Source organism: Bufo gargarizans, chromosome 2, assembly GCF_014858855.1.
Source record: "Bufo gargarizans isolate SCDJY-AF-19 chromosome 2, ASM1485885v1, whole genome shotgun sequence".
Taxonomy (NCBI): Eukaryota; Metazoa; Chordata; class Amphibia; order Anura; family Bufonidae; genus Bufo; species Bufo gargarizans.
Window position 1 is genome coordinate 559,442,137 of NC_058081.1, and position 23,621 is coordinate 559,465,757.

The 23,621-nt window shown below is 43.3% G+C and overlaps 1 protein-coding gene across 5 annotated transcripts in view; it reads left to right on the forward strand.

Moving 5' to 3' along the window:
• Positions 1 to 1,166: 1,166 nt before the first annotated feature.
• Positions 1,167 to 23,621, forward strand: part of TSKS (testis specific serine kinase substrate) — a 30,812-nt gene continuing 8,357 nt past the window's right edge. Inside the window, exons 1-7 of one of the 5 annotated variants that reach the window (XM_044278161.1) lie at positions 1,202 to 1,217; positions 7,033 to 7,113; positions 7,189 to 7,418; positions 10,893 to 11,030; positions 11,664 to 11,847; positions 22,287 to 22,370; positions 23,149 to 23,447. In XM_044278161.1, the coding sequence (XP_044134096.1) occupies positions 10,900 to 11,030; positions 11,664 to 11,847; positions 22,287 to 22,370; positions 23,149 to 23,447 (698 nt within the window). In that variant the 5' untranslated portion in view covers positions 1,202 to 1,217; positions 7,033 to 7,113; positions 7,189 to 7,418; positions 10,893 to 10,899. Of the gene's footprint in view, positions 1,218 to 6,832; positions 7,114 to 7,188; positions 7,419 to 10,892; positions 11,031 to 11,663; positions 11,848 to 22,286; positions 22,371 to 23,148; positions 23,448 to 23,621 lie in introns of those variants that run through there. The other 4 variants (XM_044278159.1, XM_044278156.1, XM_044278158.1 and 1 more) reach the window with 4 other exon arrangements.

Sequence of the window (23,621 nt, forward strand, 5' to 3'; positions counted from 1 at the left end):
GTGGCTGAAGGACCTTTGATGACGTCAGATCACATGCTCCATCACCATGGTGATGGACCATGTGATTGGAGCATGTGATCTGACGTCACCTCAGGTCATTCAGTCCACAGCTAAAGAACAGACCGGGATCTACGTTAACAAGAGGAGAAGGTGAGTTAACTTTTTTTATTATTTTTAACCCTTCCAGCACTATTATACTAAGCATTCTGTATTCAGAATGCTATTATTTTCCCTTATAACCATGTTATAAGGGAAAATAATACAATCTTCAGAACATCAATCCCAAGCCCGAACTTCTGTGAAGAAGTTCGGGTCTGGGTACCAAACATGCGTGATTTTTCTCACGCGAGTGCAAAACGCATGACAATGTTTTGCACTCGCGCGGAAAAATCGCGCATTTTCCCGCAACGCACCCGCCTCTTATCCGGGCAAAAAACATGACGCCCGTGTGAAAGAGGCCTTGTACTTCAACAACAGAACGGGAGTGTTGGGAACGTCGGAGCTCTTCAGTCTACGTTTTGTGCATACACCCGCAGGTTTATCTCCATTCAATGTGGGCACTGGGACCAGGCCAAGAATTAGGACTCTTGTTCTCCGTGTCTAAGGCCCCTTTCACACGGGCGAGATTTCCGTGCGGGTGCGATGCGTGAGTTGAACGCATTGCACCCGCACTGAATCCTGACCCATTCATTTCTATGGGGCTGTGCACATGAGCGGTGATTTTCACGCAACACTTATGCGTTGCGTGAAAATCGCAGCATGTTCTATATTCTGCGTTTTTCACGTAACGCAGGTCCCATAGAAATGAATGGGGTTGCGTGAAAATCGCAAGCATCCGCAAGCAAGTGCGGATGCGGTGCGATTTCCACGCATGGGTTCTAGGTGACAGTCTATTCACTGTATTATTTTCCCTTATAACATGGTTATAAGGGAAAATAATAGCATTCTGACTACAGAATGCTTAGTATAATAGTGCTGGGAGGGTTAAAAAAAATAAAAAAGTTAACTCACCTTATCCCCATGATCGCCTAGTTCCCGGTCGGTCTCTTCTTTAGCTGTGACTAAAGGACCTGTGGTGATGTCAGATCACATGCTCCATCACCATGGTGATGGACCATGTGATTGGAGCATGTGATCTGACATCACCAAAGGTCATTCAGCCCAAGCCCACAGCTAAAGAACAGACCGACCGGGAACTACACGATCATGGGGATAAGGTGAGTTAACGTTTTTATTATTTTTTTAACCCTTCCAGCGCTATTATACTAAGCATTCTGTATTCAGAATGCTATTATTTTCCCTTATAACCATGTTATAAGGGAAAATAATAGAATCTACAGAACATCAATCCCAAGCCCGAACTTCTTTGAAGAAGTTCGGGTTTGGGTACCAAACATGCGCGATTTTTCTCACGCGAGTGCAAAACGCATGACAATGTTTTGCACTCGCGCGGAAAAATCGGGGGTGTTTCCGCAACGCACCCGCACATTTTTCCGCAACGCCCGTGTGAAACCAGCCTTATGGATTTGAAATCCGTTTAACGAACGGGCAGAAAACATGGCACAAATGGATTGAACATACCCAAATGGTACACTTGGAGGGTTGTTTTTAAGCTCCCAGGACCAAGGAGGCGGCACCTTGCTGTCAGGACACGCTGGGAGTTGTAGTTTTGCAACAGCTGGAGAGGCACAGCCATTGCTTTGTGTGTGAACTAGGTTCAAGCTCTTCTGTAACACCGTGTGCAGCTTGCAGGAGATGCCAGGCTGCCATTACCAGCAGTCTGTATTCTGTCTGGCTGATGATTGACATGGAATTCTCATTATTACACAATCACGATTTATTCGCCGGGCCGTGCAGCAGCTGACCTCGTGTGCTCTGGAATTTTGCTGACTTGTGGAAAGTTGCGAGTTCATCAGAAACTTTTAGTAAAATGTTTTCCTGTGATTCAGCAGGATTTCACTTGAAGAACAGTGTGAACATTCAGGGTGTAGCCGCTACTTCTGTCAACATGTCCCCTCTCCTGACATGTGTTTTACTTGCATTCCCCATTTAATAGAAATTCTGGAGAGCCTATTCCTATGACTCTATGTTGTACCAGTCCTGTATTATTCCTACGAGAAGTTACGGATGAATTACTATCAGTTTGCAATGAAAGTCGAGCTCGGCGTCACCAGCTGGGGGCGTGTCCCTGCAGTCTGACGCTGCAGCATTGATTGGATAGTACTACACTGCGCAAGGACACCCCCCCAACTGGTAACATTCAGCTGGACCTTCATCTAGACAGCAGCACTGGGGTTCAGGCGACTTGTACTCACCAGCATAATTAGGGGGAGGAGGGGGTGGCTTGACAAAGGTTGCATATGTAAAAAGGGGCATGATTATGTTTTTGAAAAACGATGACCCACTTTTTAAGAGGTTGAAAATATGTTTCACTAAGCAAAGAAAAAGAATGCGGAACTGAAATAATTTACTGTATATTAGAAAGTTGCGTAAAATTATACTCCAAGACATGCGGTCCGTGAGCGGGCCATATGTCCCGGAGCAGCATACATCGTGCGCATGGGAGCGCACAGCATCATAGTAACCTATGATGCTGTGCGCCTCCGTGCGCACGATGTATGCCGCTCCGGGACATATGGACCGTATGTCTCGGAAGGCATACGGTCGTGTGCATGAGCCCTTAGGTTACATGCACACGACCTTATGTGTTTTGCGGTCCGCAATTTGCGGATCCGCAAAAAAAAACTTATGCCATCCTTTTTTTGTTTTTTTGCGGATCCGTTGTAACAATGCCTAAAACGGACAAGAATAGGACATGTTCTATATTTTTTTGCGGGGCTACAGAACAGACATACAGGACACGGTGTACTATACGCATTTTTTGCGGACCCATTGAAATGAATAGGTCAGCATGCTGTTTGCAAAAAAACTGAACGGACACGGAAACAAACAACGTTCGTGTGCATGTAGCCTTAAACTGTGGATAAACTTGCATCAGTTCGGCGTCCATATGGCTTCAACATGTGTTTTTATAAAAAGTTTAAAAAAGGCCCCCAAACTGGAAAAAATATTAGTAGCCAAAAACTGCGTGTGTTCTGCATTTGATATTTCCCGTAGGCTTTTCAGCTCACATCTGGTGTTGGAGTTCTTTCAGCAGAAAATGCACGTGCCACAAAAAAAAACCACCAGAAGTGCCGGAAAATTCCACTAAATACCTAGGTGTGAATCCACCCTAAGGCCTCTTTCACACGGGCGTCATGTTTTTTGCCCGGATAAGAGGCGGGTGCGTTGCGGGAAAATGCGCGATTTTTCCGCGCGAGTGCAAAACATTGTCATGCGTTTTGCACTCGCGTGAGAAAAATCACGCATGTTTGGTACCCAGACCCGAACTTCTTCACAGAAGTTCGGGCTTGGGATTGATGTTCTGAAGATTGTATTATTTTCCCTTATAACATGGTTATAAGGGAAAATAATAGCATTCTGAATACAGAATGCTTAGTATAATAGTGCTGGAAGGGTTAAAAATAATAAAAAAAGTTAACTCACCTTCTCCTCTTGTTAGCGTAGATCCCGGTCTGTTCATTAGCTGTGGACTGAATGACCTGAGGTGACGTCAGATCACATGCTCCAATCACATGGTCCATCACCATGGTGATGGAGCATGTGATCTGACGTCATCAAAGGTCCTTCAGCCACAGCTAAAGAACAGACCGGCCTCTACGCGAACAGGAGGAGAAGGTGAGTTAACTTTTTTATTATTTTTAACCCTTCCAGCACTATTATACTAAGCATTCTGTATTCAGAATGCTATTATTTTCCCTTATAACCATGTTATAAGGGAAAATAATACAGTGAATAGACTGTCACCTAGAACCCATGCGTGAAAATCGCACCGCATCCGCACTTGCTTGCGGATGCATGCGATTTTCACGCAACCCCATTCATTTCTATAGGGCCTGCATTACGTGAAAAACGCACAAAGAGGAGCATGCTGCGATTTTCACGCAACGCATAAGTGATGCGTGAAAATCACCGCTCGTGTGCACAGCCCCATAGAAATGAATGGGTCAGGATTCAGTGCGGGTGCAATGCGTTCACCGCACGCATCGCACCCGCACGGAAAACTCGCCCGTGTGAAAGGGGCCTAAGGCTGAGTTCACACGGGCGAGATTTCCGCGCGGGTGCAATGCAGTAGGTGAACGCATTGCACCTGCACTGAATCCTGACCCATTCATTTCAATGGGGCTGTGCACATGAGCATTTTTTTTCATGCATCACTTCTGCAATGCTTTAAAATCGCAGCATGTTCTATATTCTGCGTTTTTAACGCAGCCCTGGCCCCATAGAAGTGAATGGGGCTGCGTTAATAACGCATTGCATCTGCAAGCAAGTGCGGATGCAATGCGTTTTTCACTGATGGTTGCTAGGAGATGTTGTTTGTAAACCTTCAGTTTTTTATCACGCGCGTGAAAAACGCATCAAAACGCATTGCATCCGCGCGGAAAAAACTGAACAACTAAACGCAATTGCAGCCAAAACTGACTGAACTTGCTTGCAAAATGGTGCGAGTTTAACTGAACGCACCCTGAACGCATCCGGACCAAATCTGTCACGCTCGTGTGAACTCAGCCTAAGAGAGGCTCGTGTGCCTGGAGCGTGCTGGAGTATCTGATATTCCCGCACGGTGTAGTCGTGTCGTGGTTGCGCAGCTAACTAAACATTGCGGTCTATGGCCTGTATGGTTGCGCGATCCTTTACCGAAGCTCGTCCTCGTCGCATCCGTGACACAACCATGCTGCGTGGTCGTATCCATATTTTCCTCACCGTTGCTTTAGCTTAGTTAGGCCCCTTTCACACGGGCGAGTTTTCCGTGCGGGTGCAATGTGTGAGTTGAACACATTGCACCCGCACTGAATCCTGACCCATTCATTTCTATGGGGCTGTGCACACGAGCGGTGATTTTCACGCATCACTTATGCGTTGCGTGAAAATCGCAGCATGCTCCTCTTTGTGCGTTTTTCACGTAACGCAGGCCCTATAGAAATGAATGGGGTTGCGTGAAAATCGCAAGCATCCGCAAGCAAGTGCGGATGCGGTGCGATTTTCACGCATGGGTTCTAGGTGACAGTCTATTCACTGTATTATTTTCCCTTATAACATGGTTATAAGGGAAAATAATAGCATTCTGAATACAGAATGCATAGTATAATAGGGCTGGAAGGGTTAAAAATAATAAAAAAAGTTAACTCACCTTCTCCTCTTGTTAGCGTAGATCCCGGTCTGTTCTTTAGCTGTGGCTGAAGGACCTTTGATGACGTCAGATCACATGCTCCATCACCATGGTGATGGACCATGTGATTGGAGCATGTGATCTGACGTCACCTCAGGTCATTCAGTCCACAGCTAAAGAACAGACCGGGATCTACGCTAACAAGAGGAGAAGGTGAGTTAACTTTTTTTATTATTTTTAACCCTTCCAGCCCTATTATACTAAGCATTCTGTAGTCAGAATGCTATTATTTTCCCTTATAACCATGTTATAAGGGAAAATAATACAATCTTCAGAACATCAATCCCAAGCCCGAACTTCTGTGAAGAAGTTCGGGTTTGGGTACCAAACATGCGTGATTTTTCTCACGCGAGTGCAAAACGCATGACAATGTTTTGCACTCGCGCGGAAAAATCGCGCATTTTCCCGCAACGCACCCGCCTCTTATCCGGGCAAAAAACATAACGCCCGTGTGAAAGAGGCCTTATAGTTCACAAACTTTAAATCCTGGCATTAAAGGGGTTTTGCCATCTCATACATTGGGGGCATATCACTAGGATATGCCCATAATGTCTGATCGGTGTGGGCCCCATCTGGGACCCGCAAATATCTCTAAGGCTACTTTCACATCTGCGCTTTCCCTTTCCACTATCAAGATCCGTCATAAGATCTCAATAGTGGGGGAAAACGCTTCCGCTTTGTAGCAGCGTTTTCCTGTACGCCATGTGGTGCGGAGAAAGACGTCATGACACACAATGTAAGTCAATGGTGGCGGATCCTTTTTCTCAGACAAAAAAGAAAACGGATCCGTCCCCCATTGACTTACAATGGTTTTAGAGAAGGATCCGTCTTGGCTATGTTAGAGATAATACAACCGGATCCGTTCAGAACAGATGCAGACGGTTGTATTATCATGACGCAAGCGTTTTTGCTGAGCCCTGCCGGAAACAGCAAAAATACTGGTGTGAAAGTAGCCTGAAACGGAGCCCGCAAAGAAAAGGAGAGGGGAACATGCCTGCGAGGCGATCCTCCATTCATTTCTATGGGACTGCTGAAGATATCCGAGTGCCACGCTTGGCTGTTTTTGGAAGTCCTATAGAAATAAATGGGCAGCGCACCGTGCAAGTGCAGTCATGGCTCCATTCACCTCTATGGGGCTGATGGAAATCGCTGGCACGGCTATTTTCATCAGTCCCATAGAAATGAATAAAGGGTGGCTGCATGTGCGCAGTCTTCTCTCCTTCTCTTTGTGGGCTCCATCTTAGAGATCGGTGCAGGTCCCACCTCTGGGACCTGCACCTATCAGACATTGGGGGCACAGAGATATGCCCCCAATGTGTGAACTGGGCCAAACCCTTTAATGGAAATCTGATCCCCATGCACCTCCCATACCCTTATAGGCTTATGGTTTTACACAAAAGCCAATCTGAATAAGCAGAGTTGCAGTGTAAAGCATGGAGAGGGACAGAGAAGTAGCGAGACCCTCTGAAGAACTTCAGTTTTCAGGAAGACAGAGCTCCGTTATCAGTCAGGTCCATCAATAGGGATAACACAGCGGGCAGACTTACTAAGCAAAATGCACCGTAATGATGACACAAATTGTGCCACAAAATTGGCAGAAATTTAATTAAACAGTGCTTGGAAAACAGGATGTGGTAAAAGTCCTAAATTGTGCCACGTGTATTAAAGGGGCTGTCCAGGCTACAGATATTGGTAACCACAAAGGAGTTGTGCCAAGCTCTAAAATGATCTCCTACCCACAGGGTAGGGGATAGCTATGACCGTTGGGGCCCTCACTGATAATAAATGAAAGTGCTGCAGATTTCCAGGCAGCCCCATGCAAGGTATGTATAGAGATAGTGCTACGTTGTACTCTGTTTCTTTTTGTCTTTTTAAAAAAATGTTTTTATCCTGTTTAGAAGTTGTGGCCATTAAGCCATGGTTGCTACCCTGTCCCTGTGGTTTCACATTTGGCATAAATGTACGGCACAGATTTGCACACAGGAAATTTGCTGTGGATTTCACCATTATAGATGCGCTAAAATCTGCATCAGATGTGATGTGATGTAACTGATGCTGGAGCCGTCAGTTACTCCTTGGCCGTGAGCACCTGGTGTCAGTTGCTGGGAAGCTCAGCCCAGGGCAGGAGGTAAGTGCAGACTGGGCTCTGAGAGGAGGCATTCAGTTGGGGAATCTGGGAATGGCACCATAAGGGGCACGAGCGGCAGGCACCCTAGGGGGGAATCTGAGGCTGGCACTAGAGGCTTCTATGATATGGACAGAATTGGGGCATCTGTGGTAGACACGGGGAGATTTACCAAAACTGGTGTAAAAGAAAACTAGCTTACTTGTCCATAGCGACCAATCAGATTCCACCTTTCGTTTTTGGAAGGAGCTCCAAAAACAGCAGTTTTGATAAATCTAAATGCTTCAGTGACTTATAATAAAGATGATTTAGGGTTAAAAAAAAGGGGGCTCAGAAAGCTGAGGAGTTCTGGTGATACGTAGCTAATCTGACATATAAACTAATTGACATTATAAAAGTCATCCAAACCCACCAATTAATGTCCGTGTTCGTGCACAAATTCGTGAGAAGGTGGTCAGTGATGCATCCGTGTTTGGTCCCTGTGTCAGTTTTTTGCTGTCCATGTGCCATCCGTGTTTCATTGACCCTGCACAGCTGAAAAATAATTTACAAAGCTTCGCTTCCTAATGATCCGTGGCTTTTACGGATCCATAGACTATAATTGGAATGATGGATCCGTGAACATGGACAAAATAGAGCATGCATCCGTGCTAAAAACACAAAGCCACGGACCTTGCTGAAGCACTGATGTCTGAATAAAATGAATGGGAACGTGTGCGGTCCGTGGAGAGCACGCGTCCGTGAAACACAGATGTGTGAATGAGGCTTTACAGTGAGAACTCCCTCAACAGCAGATGCAAACAGCACACTGGTGACATCCTTGTGCTGTCCGCATTTTTTTCGGCCTCATAGAAATGATTAGATCCACGTTTGATCCTAAAAAAATATGGATCGGACACGGACCAAAAAATACAGTCGTGAAGCTGGGAGGCCAAATGTTTGGATGACGGCTTTGTCATTTGTATCTCACGCCTAGGATTACAGCTGACATAGCTCCAGTTCTGGCAGGTTTACCCCTGAGATGCTGCAGTCAATAGCAACTGCGGTATCTGACCAGTTAGAGGGAGGGGGCTTCTGGTGTCCTCCAATTGTCACCCTCAAACCACCCCCCTTACATATAAAAATAAAAAAGCAGTAATACAATTGGTATTGCCAAAATATTTACCCTGTATTGTGAACACTGTAACGGAAAAAAAAATAAAAAATTGGCAAATTGCTGTTTTTGGAGGGTTTTTTTTTGTCACCTCGCCCCCTGATTTATTTATTTTTTTTCATAAAAAGTGATGTTAACATCAAATGTCTCCCCAAAATGGTACCAATAAAACTACAGCTCGCCCCTTAAAAAACAAGCTCTCACATAGCTCTGTTGACAGAAACATGAAAAGGTTCCGGGTGTCACAATATGACGATGGAAAAATACAAACCGGATTCCAAAAAAGTTGGGACACTAAACAAATTGTGAATAAAAACTGAATGCAATGATGTGGAGGTGACAACTTCTAATATTTTATTCAGAATAGAACATAAATCACGGAACAAAAGTTTAAACTGAGAAAATTTACCATTTTAAGGGAAAAATATGTTGAATCAGAATTTCATGGTGTCAACAAATCCCCAAAAAGTTGGGACAAGGCCATTTTCACCACTGTGTGGCATCTCCCCTTCTTCTTACAACACTCAACAGACGTCTGGGGACCGAGGAGACCAGTTTCTCAAGTTTCTAGAAATAGGAATGCTCTCCCATTCCTGTCTAATACAGGCCTCTAACTGTTCAATCGTCTTGGGCCTTCTTTGTTGCACCTTCCTCTTTATGATGCACCAAATGTTCTCTATAGGTGAAAGATCTGGACTGCAGACTGGCCATTTCAGTACCCGGATCCTTCTCCTACGCAGCCATGATGTTGTGATTGATGCAGAATGTGGTGTGGCATTATCTTGTTGAAAAATGCAGGGTCTTCCCTGAAAGAGATGACGTCTGGATGGGAGCATATGTTGTTCTAGAACCTGAATATATTTTTCTGCATTGATGGTGCCTTTCCAGACATGCAAGCTGCCCATGCCACACGCACTCATGCAACCCCATACCATCAGAGATGCAGGCTTCTGAACTGAGCGTTGATAACAACTTGGGTTGTCCTTGTCCTCTTTGGTCCGGGTGACATGGCGTCCCAGATTTCCAAAAGGAACTTCGAATCGTGACTCATCTGACCACAGAACAGTCTTCCATTTTGCCACACTCCATTTTAAATGATCTCTGACCCAGTGAAAACGCCTGAGCTTGTGGATCTTGCTTAGAAATGGCTTCTTCTTTGCACTGTAGAGTTTCAGCTGGCAACGGCGGATGGCACGGTGGATTGTGTTCACTGACAATGGTTTCTGGAAGTATTCCTGAGCCCATTCTGTGATTTCCTTTACAGTAGCATTCCTGTTTGTGGTGCAGTGTTGTTTAAGGGCCCGGAGATCACGGGCATCCAGTATGGTTTTACGGCCTTGACCCTTACGCACAGAGATTGTTCCAGATTCTCTGAATCTTCGGATGATGTTATGCACAGTTGATGATGATAGATGCAAAGTCTTTGCAATTTTTCGCTGGGTAACTCCTTTCTGATATTGCTCCATTATCTTTCTGCGCAACATCGTGGGAATTGGTGATCCTCTACCCATCTTGGCTTCTGAGAGACACTGCCACTCTGAGAAGCTCTTTTTATACCCAATCATGTTGCCGATTGACCTAATTTGTGTTAATTGGTCTTCCAGCTCTTCGTTATGCTCACATTTACTTTTTCCAGCCTCTTATTGCTACTTGTCCCAACTTTTTTGGGATTTGTTGACACCGTGAAAATTTGAATCAACGTATTTTTCCTTTAAAATGATACATTTACTCGGATTAAACGTTTGATCTGTCATCTACGTTCTATTACAAATAAAATATTGACATTTGCCATCTCCACATCATTGCATTCAGTTTTTATTCACAATTTGTTTAGTGTCCCAACTTTTTTGGAATCCGGTTTGTACATTTCATTTTTTTTCGGATGTTTTTTATACTTTAAAAGTAGTAAAACATAATAAAAATTATAATATATAAATTTGTTATCTCCATAATTGTACTGACCAATAGAAAAAAGTCATCATGCCATTTTTAGCTCTCAATGGATGGTGTAGAACAAAGACAAAAAACAACACTGGAACAGCAAAAAACAAAAACACTAATTTGTCCCAAATAAGTTCATGATATTTTATTTGTTGACGTGAGAGATACATTTCTGGTCTGCAGAATATTATGTATGCCTCAAAGGAAAAAAAGAGTCCATGCTTTAGGAGTGGTTGCCATGGGCAGCAAGGACTCTTCATGGAGGTAGTCACAGGAGCGCTATAGATCTCATTGATTTCACATGTAGATTATATATCTATTTATAGATAATAATATTATAAAAATGAGGTGCTAGAAAACTGACAGTTCATGTTCCCCATCAGGACCTTCATGGAAATAATGCTAAAGACCATCTATCAGTCTCAGGAAATCGGAGTAGGAGAAATGGAGACCATAAAAGTAAAAGCACCTTTTGGTTTCCTCAACAAGCACAGAAGAGCGAAAGCCGTCTCTTTTCATGGGTAAATGTACAGTATAATGCACAATTGTAATTATCTATCTAACCATAGCTGCACTCTGTGTTGCACTGCCACCCCTTCCCATTTTTACTAGACACAGCGCTGCTTTCTCCTGTGGACACATCAGGTATTGCAATACAGAGGAGGCTGTGCCGCCTTCCTTCACATCATCACTTTCTGAAATCTGAAAACCTATTAATATTGGAACCTTTGTTATATACTTTTAGACTTTGGGATGTAGGGCAGATTTTTTTCCCTTTGCTCATGGTCAGTCACTTTATGAGGGTTCACTTCTAGGATTCCCACCAATCCCACCAATCTTGAAAATTGGGAGGCTATACTGCAGCCCCGAAGAAAATGGAGGCGGCAGCAGTTCCCTGCACAGCAGTTGACTAAAGGAGCAGCAGCAGTGATTCAGCACCGTGGCCCCTTCATTCTCAGGATGAGTGTGCCTATCCATAGGCTCCTGAGATGTAAATCCACTACTGTCCACCATACATGAATCTTCAAGACTGAACTTACAATGTCTATGGTAATCTTAGTATGAGTCAAGTCATGGTATGAGAAGTTTGTCAAATAAGTACAGAAAGATTGTGTCAAACCTTCTTCTAGACAAGAGTTTCTTATATCCTTCAGGGTGAAAGTTCCTAAAGCTGATGACAGTCTGTCCTGGTGTCTTCAGCTAAAAAGATCCTCAGCTTCCACCAATGTGTCCATCTTGAATTTAACCGAATCAGACAGCTATGAGTTTAAAACATCAGAAAATAATGCATCATCATCATCAGAATCAGAAGACTGGGAAGAGAATGCAGAATCTCAGGTATCAGAATGGTCAACATTTCTTCTTTTATTTATTAATTTGAAGAACATTTTCACTAAAAATTAAGAAATTGGCAACAAAGGTATAGGGGGGTCATTTATTAAGTTTTAAACTATGGTCTTAATAACCTCTATATCTGGCGGTGGATCCGTATTTTCTACTCCTAAAAGAGGCGTAGACAATGATGAATTAGACAGGCCTGTCGGCACGTCCCCTTTCCCGCCCATGCCACGCCCACTTTTTTTAGACCTGGCGTGAGCGGGGAAAAGTCACAGATTGCTGCGCAAATAACATTTAGGTGTATTTCTGGATAGTAAATGGTCCCCACAGTTCCTTGCATGCTCTTCTTCAATCAAGTTGTTATATCTGTTTTTGGATGACAACCAATATAGCCAACATTACAGTTGTGGCCTTGTGGTTGCCTTCCAGCTTTCCCAGAATCCTAAATGGCAATTCGTAATACATCCCTCGTCCTTGTTTGTTTGCATAACTAGGCTGATTTGTCAATCAGGAGCCTGGGAAAGCTCAATGACAAGCCATATAGTAACTGGAGTTGCATCAGTCTCCTATAAAACATGATGATCGCAGTTCAGACAATCACCCGTTAGTGGGTTTAAATGTATTCGCTACAGTATATATCAGTAAGAGATTTCACAGATTACCACCCTATTAAAACATAGTCTTTACGATCCAGAGCTACTTTTCTCTGGGTATGGTCCCCCTGGAAAAATTACAGGAAATTCTCCTAATTCCCTTCTCTGATAATCCCCCTACAGCACTCGTGACACAGGGCTCATACTGTAACGCACGATTAAACCTTAATATAATGATTTATTCCAATTACCCATGTCTTCTCTTTGTCTTTGGTTATTTTCTTAACTGTACTTATCCATGACCTGTCCTGGCTGGTCTTCACCGGTCAACATATATATTTGCCAACTTTGCTTGTAATTGTATTTTGGCTACTTTCTGTATGGATAGATACAAATTTTTGACAAAACAATAAAAATTGTTAATTATAAAACATAGTCTTTAATCAATATATAGTTAAAAGTAACCCAAAAGTGAGGACACACACAAAAATATATATTAAACAAAATTAGTAAATGATATTATCTTCTCCACATAAACAGGAGAGGCTGTTTTGTAGGTACAGGTGTGGGTTATAAGATGGGGGAACTGTTCCTGATACTAACCCTATACTTTAGGCCCTGCCTACAAAACGGAACAGTCACCCCAATAGGGGCGATCCCGTGTTTAGGAACCTCCTATGCGCCCTTGGATGGCCCTGAAAGAGGGGATGTATTAGCAGCCAACACCTGTTTAGGTGGCCTTAAGTGGGTCTAAATAACTGACCTACCCTAAATACTGAAAATAACAAATCTCAGATATAAACAAACAAAAAATGTAGTACTGTTAAATACAGAGTCGTCGGATTCAATTAATCTTTGCACAATAAGACACCTACTTTCTATTGTGAAAAACAATAAGAAGAATAGTCTTAGTCCCAACGCGTTTCGCACAACGCAAACTCTGGGCTCATCAGGGGACACATATGCAAAGTTACAATAGTATAGATATAGTCAAAACAGTAACAATTCGACCAAATGGTTTAAACATATCACTGCACCAGCAAAATTTTGTGTTGCTCTTTTCCCTGTCATTTGTGTTTAGGCTGAGGGAGACTCCTGTTCGTCCTGCCATTTGGAGGAACAGGTTGTCTCTTGTCCTGACATTAGTACCAGGGTCCTCCAGGGTGAGTTAGGACTTTACTTTAGGTTATGGTGTATGAACTCACCTACCTCTGGGGTCAGTTCATACTTGCAGTCAGGACTTGATTAGGGTTTCTCTAGGAGGTGACCGGCTCCTTTCCCTAGTTTCCAGGCCTTTTTTCCTCACCTTGCCCTCCTACGTTCGGTGCTGGTTTCCTTCCCAAACCGAAGCATGTCAGCGAGTCTACAGATGAAGATAGAGGGTAAGAAAGAGATGGCCCCCTGTTTTATCTGACAAATTTCCATATGGCCTAATTCAGATGGCTAATTTCTTACATGTATATATATATATACGGGGTGGGATCCCGACTCCACGCAGCACCACCTAGTGTGCCACACTGGTCTACTATAACATTAATTTCTTACGTGTATAGTATATATTTTGGACAGAGCACCTGGACCTTACAAGGTACAGTAACACCACAGAGGTCCAAGTGTTCCACTTAGAATACGTGAGCACATTACACTGTCAAAATTAAGCTCTATTGGGGTAATTTATCAAACTGGTGTAAAGTAGAACTGGCTTAGATTGGTTGCTATGGGCAACTAAGCCAGTTCTACTATAGTCTTTTGTGCATGCTAAGAAATAGATGTCTTAATATTCTTTTTATGATGAATTTGTAGTTTACTAGTACTCCATTTTTGAAAAAATAGGGTAGAATGCTGGGGTTATGCACCACGTGTTATAAACCTGCAGTGGTTGCTAGAATATTCACATTGTGGCCACATTCTTTACATCTATATTACAGCCGCAAAACATGCCCCCCAGGGATATAAGTTTGGTTTTGGGATTTAGGTTTGGTTACAGCTGGTAATACATACACTAAACTGCGGTCGCGTTATGACTGCCTAAGTTTATTTGTTGTTCCCCTCAGAATATGATGAAGAACTCTGGGCTGATATTTGCTAAGGACTCTGTCATCGAGCTGAAAGAGAAAAGTTCAAATCTCAATCATCACGTTCACGGTTTAAAGGCCTGTAGTTTATATATTTTGATTGTGTGTGTGTGAATATATATATATATATATATATATAGATGAAAGTTCAGGGCAGCACTCCTTGTAGCAGATGTAGGGTGCCAGCGGTATCGACACTCAACCACAGTGTCCAATAGCCAGAAGAATAAACACACCGCAGCACGTCCATAAGGTGAAAAATGTGTGATCCTTTATTCACCCAAGCAGCGACGTTTCGGTCCGCTTACTGGGACCATTTTCAAGCTTGAAAATGGTCCCAGTAAGCGGACCAAAACGTCACTGCTTGGGTGAATAAAGGATCACACATTTTTCACCTTATGGACGTGCTGCGGTGTGTTTATTCTTCTTCTATATATATATATATATATCCCTTTTCCAGTACCTCCTTCTATTATTGCCCTCACATATTGCTCACACATATATAAAATGGTGGCCAAAGACAAGTGTTGGTCATTCTATCTGCACCATGGGCTAGGACAAGGGGTAGTCTTATATGTTCACATCTAAGGCTCATTTACACACAAAATAATGAACGGCAACACAGCCTCCCATTGGGACAATGAGTGGCATATTCCTTGCGGCCACTTTTTGCTGAGGATTCTACCAAATTCTGACTGCAAAAGAATGTGGCTGCCTTCCCTATCATACTGGCCAGGTGGGACTCACTACCATAGACATAGAATGACTGTCTCAATTTCCCTGGAGAACCATCTTTGGTACCACTTACTGAGACAGTAGCCCTGCTCTAAAGATCTTCCAGACCCCATAGACGATGTTGACCTGCTGAGATCAGTGTAAGGTATGTGATATGTCGTCAGCTCTAGCAAACTCTGTGGTGAGCGGCGGCCCGAAGGGGAGGCATGAGGATGAGTGGTGGTGCTTGTGAGATGATGAATGTGGTAGTACTCACAGTAATGATCATTCTCCAGCACTCCCTGGGGCTAAGTCCTTCTGGGCACACCATGATTTGGGTTCTCCTTCTTATTGGTGGTTGGGGTCCCCTTGGAGTTGGTGAGTTATGGTAAGGTGGAAGGCAGGGGTCCCTGGTAAAACATTGCAATGCTACAGAATGATGAGGCTGGCTTTTGGGTATAACAAATGAAATTTTTTACTAGAAACTTGGGTAGTCTGTAAATACATGTACTTTTAGAAAGCAGGCAAAGTTCTTAAACATAGTGTAAAACAGTATTCCTAAGGCTGCATATAGTAGGAGGTGGACATTAAATAGGTCCCTTCCGAGTCCCTTTCCAGGTAAACAGTGTAGTCTTTCCAATCCGACCAAAGGGGTGCAATTCTCTTTGTCTCTCTCTCTCTCTCTCTCTCTCTCTCTCTCTCAGTAATACTACAGTACCCTCTGTACAGATGGCTAGTCTGTCTCTTTAATATGGAAGGGTGTCTGAAGCTTCTAACCAAAACAAATTGCAGTGAGGTCCATAGCCTGACACATGCATCACCTTCACTGGCTTTTTCCATGCACTGTTTCCTGTAATGGCTGCTCTACCTTCTATTAGATTCTGTTCTTCTCTCCCTCAAAGGGCGGCCACCTATTACAGTCCCTTGTCCTTTTTATTTTTACTAGCTGCTTTTGGCTCACAGGACTGGTATATCTCTGTCTGATGATTCTCCTCTCTTACCAACTCCAACTGCCTCCCTACACAAAGCAGCAGCCCCTTAGGAGGGGAGGGTGGATCAGCCCCACCTAGCAACTGTTTCTGTGAGCAGGCTATTAACCCCATATACAACCGTGTGGAAGGAAAATACAGATTACATACAATTTTAACCCTTTTGCAGTGGCCACTGAGTCACTGCAATTGTGTCTTAGTTAGAGGAGGGCAATTGCCTCTTGGCCTCCACTATTTAGGGTCCTCTTCAGAACCATCTTGTGTAACCAAAACAACTGGGACCTGAGACAAAAGGGGGAATACAACAAGCCTACCCCTTCTGGTATTTTTGGAGCACTATATAAAACTTGTTTTAGGCAGATTTTTCATGCTTCTGTCTACAGACCTTACAGGGAATGCCTTGTATATGTAATTTTAGTACCTCTATGACTAGATGTAAGTCAGTAGAAGAGAAATAAAGGTCCACGTTTACTAATGTGAGAGCACCTGGATTTTGGCATAAATTGTGCCAAAATGTGCTTCCATTTGGCTCATCTAGTTTGAGAAAAAATATCTTTGCCTAGACCAACAAAGGGGTGAGGTTTAAAGGAAAGGGAGTGTATCTTTGTGGGACACAGTCACAAGGAATCCAACCCTGCAGGATTTATTGCAGCTGACATGGTTCTGGTAACTTGCAGTCATAACACAACCCCATTTACTTGCATTAGTTAAAATGACTTGCTCTGTAGGTAGCACTACACCACAATCTTTGTCCATGCGTTATTGCTAAAATTGCCATGTAGCTCTAATACTGTACCTCTCCCTGGAACCATTTGTCATGCAGCCAGCACCATCTTGCATGCCCCCGGCTACAAGTCCTCCAAAGGTTGTGCCCTTCTTGGTCTTGAAAAACCCTTATTCCTCATTCCCAAACCCACCCACATATTAGTACCTCACAGTTCTGAGCATTAATTAAATTAATTAATTTAATTAATTAATGGCAAAAATGTTGTCTAATACACTGGTCCGATTCCTTTATGGCCTTGGCACAAATCAAGGAATTCTTTCCAGTTGTCCTTGGACAATGTATCCGCTTTTTAATTATTAGCCCCATATGTGTTTAGCTCTGAATTTTATGTTGTTCAGCATACGCCTCAACACCAGATGCCTTTGACTGGCAGTGGCATACTTTACAGATTATTGACCGACTCCACTAGACCCATGTCCAACAAAAACATAATGAATTTATTGCGAAGGTCCGTGGCCCAAAGCTCTACTGCTGTTATAACGTGAATCGGCATAATCAATGTTGTGTTACACAACAAGCCTATCTTGTCCCACTCTGGTGGCCATGCCCAGATAAAATGCCCATCGAAATATCTAACTATGAGTATTTGATCTGACTCTTGATCACCAGACCTAAAATCTTTCTGGTTAAATTTGCTCAAAAACTGCCCATACAGCAAGGTGCTCCTTCAGCTGGCTTGTAACCCATATCTTAAAACATGCTTTCTTAATGACAACAGTATACTGTTACAATTGTTTGCAAAAATATCCCCCTCCCCCATTGGAACAATTTTACATACAGGGAGTCCAGTAAAGCCTCTATCTTCCTCACTGACCCCTTACATAGCCCTCTTACCAACTAAACCTTCTGTTTAATGGTTCATGCACATGACTGTGTTTTTTGTCCGCATCCGATCCACATTTTTTGCGGGTTGGATGCGGACCCATTCACTTCAATGGGGCCGCAAAAGATGTGGACAGTACACTGTGTGCTGTCTGCATCCTTATGTCCGTTCCACAGCACCCACAAAGAAAATAGCATATGTCCTATTTACGGACAAGGATAGGACTATTCTATACATGGCAGGACATTCCATTCCGCAAAATGCTGAACGCACACGAACGGTATCCGTGTTTTGTGGACTGCAAAAAAACGTCCACAGCTGAGTGCATGAGCCCTTAGGCCTCTTTCAGGATCTTTTTAGGGAAAAACGGATGGTTTTGACGCAAGCTTAATTACTTTTGCCTGAAATTGTGTTAATTGTGCGTTTTTTCTATCCAGATTGCATGTGTTTTTCACAAAAAAAAAACCTGAAGAATAACAATCTACATCTCCTAGTACCCATTAGTGAAAAACAAATTGTATCCTGATTCTTTCTGTTTCTCACGTAAACCCCTTTCACTTCTATGAAGCCAGGGCTGTGTGAAAAACGCACAATATAGAACATGATGCAGTCCATATGCTATGTGTTAACTACATGTATCGCATCCGGACAGAAAACTTGCTCTTGTGAAAGAGGCCTAAGAGGTTCCACCTTGCCCTCTATCAATCTGGACATTCCATCTTCTGAATCTGCCTTTCTCCTGCTTACTATCACTCTTCTTGACTCAACATTTTGTCTATGAATGCCCCTTACCACATGTACTGCACACATGCCGGAACTTACATGCAAAACCTCTGTTACAATACCTCTTGTCATAACTCCAACAATCAAACTGCTCTTTACCACTTGACACTATGATCTTGCAAGTTTGCCTATGTGCCACTACTCTCCACATTATCCATGTCCACAAATATATATCCTTGTAGCCGAAACTGAGAACATTGTTACCCACCATTGTCTTTCTGAAGACTCTATCATACTCACTCCAGCTTAACCCTGCATTTATAATAAGATCCATATATTTGACCATGTTAACAACATGCTCTGGCCTTTCCTCAATCGCAACTCTAGAATAGACCAAGAACCTTTTTACCCAATCGATGATTGCTCTTCTACATTCCTTATCGCTCTCCATGCGCACCTCCTTAGCTGCAACCACTTCCCTAGATAGCTCAAAAACATCCACAAACTTCTCTTCTGCTAAGTTACACACTACCTTCTGCAGCAAGTGTATGTACGGTAATTAGGGGTTATGAAGTATGTGGAGATGTTTTCCTCCACATTTGTCCTCTTACCCTTGCTTACCCTATTCTTCTTGCTTTACAAAAGTATCATACATTTTTGTAATGTATGCATCATTTTGTCATCATTTACAAGCTCATCAACATCTGTTCAATCATCATCAGATAAAGCAGCGACTGGCTCACCCAGGTCCTGAAGTTCACCCTTCTCCAGCTGGTCGGTCAATACCTATTCCTGCAGAGATGGGTATGGATTGTTCATGATCATGCCATTTTTTTTCCTGTAGCGGTTGTGTCGCTGAAATCTGAACTTCTGCAAGAATAAATAGTGCCAGTATCCTGTATATTTGTTTCTTGGTTGATCCACTGAAATATTCTGCTGTGTGTCCTGCTGCCCCTATATTCTTGCTGCAGTTCCGGTAAGGGTGTATTACATGAGGCTATACCCAATACCCACTTATGCTGCTTATCCCAAATTGATGACAAACACATTCCCATTAAAAACTCCCTGCCCACTAGCAATGCAGCCTGGAGCAATGTTGGGGCCCCTTTGCTTTGGTCTCCAGTGCATAACATAGTGAACATTTTCTGACCATTGAGCATGTTTGCCACTGGGTAATACATAATGCCCATGGAATCTTGTGTGAAATTGAACGGGTAGCAGGAGCTGTTAAGGGGCTGTCAGAGAACCTATGGTCAACTTCTGGGAACCACAGCCAGCAAACTCAGAAACTAGTCTTCCTTAACCACTTGGTAAGAAGCTAATGCCATCCATAGGTACTTCATCAGAGCCTGCCACAAGTCCAGATGGATTTGACTGCTCGGAACCCAGGTTACATCTGCAGAGTAAAGGGTCATAAAACTGGTGCAAGCTTGCTAGAAGAAGTTGTACTAGAAGGACTAGGGTACAAAGAGTAGTAGACAAGCATGGTCAAAGCCAGGAGAAACGGTTAGTGCCAAAACAGCGATTTGAGGGATTAATCAAGAAACTAGCAATAGTCAAAATACCAGGAGAATCAGAAGATGCCAATTCAGCAACAAGAGATTAATCCAGAAAACAAGCCACAGTCAGATTACCATGCGTTCAAATGTAGTAGTAATTAGGGATGAACGAATCAACTTCGGATGAAACATCCGAAGTCGATTCACATAAAACTTTGTTTCAATACTGTATGGAGCGAGTGCTCCGTACAGAATAAGAATGTATTGGCTCCTATGAGCTGAAGTTATTACTTCGCGAAGTCTCGAGAGACTTTGCGTAATAACTTCATAAATTGATTTCTACTGTAAAAAAAACATTTCCCGAACTCGGGTTCGGTTCCAAGTGGTACTTGAGAAACCTGATTGGTTTAACATCCAGTCTCGCAGATAGATTGACCATTTAGGCCATGCACTGGATCATGGCTACAGATGTAGCTGAGCTAAACTTGACTCTGATAACCAAAATAACACTGTGTTTTGTGTTATCTCCTGACAAAAGCCATTGTAATCCATTGAAATGTTAGTTATCTTTTTCTTGCCATTTTTTACTTAACCCGTTAACCATCAAAATTTGGCTACTTTCACACTTGCGTTCGGGGTTCCGCTTGTGAGTTCCGTTTGAAGGCTCTCACAAGCGGCCCGAACGGATCTGTACAGCCCCAATGCATTCTGAGTGGACGCGGATCCGCTCAGAATGCATCAGTATGGCACGGTTTGGCCTCCGTTCCGCTCAGCAGGCGGACACACGAACGCAGCTTGCAGCGTTCGGGTGTCTGCCTGGCCGTGCAGAGCCAAACTGATCCATCCAGACTTACAATGTAAGTCAATGGGGACGGATCCGTTTGACATTGAAACAATATGGTGCAATTTCAAACGGATCCGCCCCCCATTGACTTTTAATGCAAAGTCAGGCCGGATACGTCGGACTAGCTTTTAGACTTAGATTTTTTTCTGAAATATAATGCAGACAGATCGTTTGCATTATAGGAGCGGATCCGTCTGTGCAGACACCAGGCGGATCCGCTCCGAACGCAAGTGTGAAAGTAGCGTAAGCTTGGCTGCATCTGTAGGTTTCTGTACATTTCCTGACAGGAGCACTGCATAGAGATATTGACGGAGTCCCATGACTGACTGAATCTACACATTGTATCTGCTCCAAACTGCTGATGCTACCTGGGAAGAGTTAGGGCTCTTTCACACAAGCTAATCCCGTGCGTGGAATCTGCTGCGTAAAAGAGAGCCAAGCCCCGTCCCGGACAGCAGAGACACGGACCATTAACATGATGGATAATGCTCCATGCCTCTCTGTGATCTTTTTACTACAAAATCACAGTGACAACCTTATCCCACTGTGATTTTATAGTATAAAGATCAGAGAGGCAAAGAGCATTATCAATCATGTTAATGCTCCTAGTCTCTGCTGTCCGCGACGGGTTCGGCTGTCTTTCACGCAGCGGACTCCATGCACGGGATCCGCTCGTGTGAAAGAGCCCTTAGGCGTCAAGCTGCTGCACAGTGCATAAATACCAGATAAACTACTGGTCAGTGCCTGTCACCAGGGAACCTGCACCACCACAGCCCAAATCGAGCAAAGATTGCTGGTGATTCAAGGACAGATCTAGTACTTTGGGTTCACCACACCAATGAGACTGGGTGGAATGAAAACACAGCTGAAGGGGCATCAAGCTCGGTGAAAGCCAGCATCTTACCAGGTCTGGCCATTCTACTTGTCTTTTCACAGCTTTCTTGTACCAGCAAATGTCAGTCCTTCTCTTAGCACTCTTGCTAGGTGGAGTATTCTCAACTGTCCTCTTCATTTCAGCAGTAGCAATTGAGTACTTCATAGTCAGTGTCCAGGTAGTCCTGTAGCTCTTCACATGTAAACTGTCTCACATGGGTTCACTTGCTATTTAAATAGCCATCAAACCCCATCCCTAGTCTATCACAAACTGCAGGTTTTCACACAGTTCCATCCACTATTGCCCTAAGGACAACAATTCTCCAGACACCCTGGAGCCAGCTACCATATGCCCAGATCCATCTTGCAGTCTTCTGGCTCCAGCATCTTCAAACTCCCCTTATTGCTTCTTTTATGAACTCTCAAACGCATCACTTTTTCTGTGCCACACTAGCATGTAGAATTGTGGCATTGTTTTCTGGTTACTATAGATCTCAGTTTCCTGGTTTGTGGTTTTAGACTGAAAGTGCAGGACTATGCGAGAACCTGGAGCAAAGACAACAGGAAGTGGAGGAGCTGGATACGATTTGCAATAAGATGGAGGTAACGTGTGTGGGTGCAGAGAAGATCAGGAAGGATGGTACAGTTTCATAGACAAATTTATTTTAAGTAAAAAAATAAAGTCCATTTGTAGGCTCATTATGGAGAAATGTATAAAGGGACCTTGCGTGGCCCTCCTTTGTCACCATTAAAGTTCCAATAGCTGTCACTGCTTAGTTCTTCAGCAGTACAGGAAGAGTTTATTGCTCCATATATAGGAAGATATTCAGGAGTATGGAAAAGCTGCGTTGCACCCCTTATGGAGCCAGTAATAACAGTCATATTATGTCATGAAGTTTTTCCTGGAGTAGATATATAACAGATGGCAGGAAAGGACAAGTAAGGGTCTGTTTCTTTTGCCATAATTTAAAGGGGCAATGTTAACCATTGGTGTAGGTTCATATGGAGTTTTTTGGAATAGGTTCTGAGGCAGATTTTCTGGCAGGTTTTTCACCCAAAGGCAGAAGTAGATACCGCACAGTATTATATGGATCCGTTCGCACAGCAGATTTTTAAGTTGCTTCTCTCAGATGCTGCGAACTAGGTGGTACTGCTAGAATTTTGGCATAGTGTCCATGCCATTATTCCTGGGGAAAAACCTGCTGTGTGAAGTCCTTCCTTTATATTTCCGATTCCTTTTGAATCCACTTCTGGCTTTGGCTAAAAAACCTGGAGGAAAATATGCCTCCTCCAAATAACTCCATGTGAACCTACCTTTCTGATATTACATATCTACGTAACATAGCTCACAAGCGTCTTACAGTGATATATTCTCTTAAAGGAAAAACTAAGTCGTATTTCGAAGAAGCTGGAAGCCATCTGTGAGAAAAGAGAGAGTCTGAACAATCTGAAATACGAAATTCTGAAAGACATTTCTTCGTTTCAAGGTTTACAACAGAGTGTAGAATCTGTAAATGAAACTGCTCAATTGAGAGATCTGAACCAAAATATGGCCTCCCTGTGCAGTGTTGTAAAAGGGTTGCAGCATATCCTGGAAACCACAGGGCACAGAGCACAGCCCAGCAGGGCAGAAGAGAAGCATGACATGACAATACTTATGACTGTGATTGGAGAAATAAGGTAGGTGATGACTATATGACCAGTCAAGGTAGAATTAATACAATGGTAACAAAAGTACACACACCTAGGACAATATAAGGGCTAGTTTAAAAACTGTTAGGCTGGGTTCACACGGGCGTTGCGGGAACATGTGCGATTTTTCCGCGCGAGTGCAAAACATTGTAATGCGTTTTG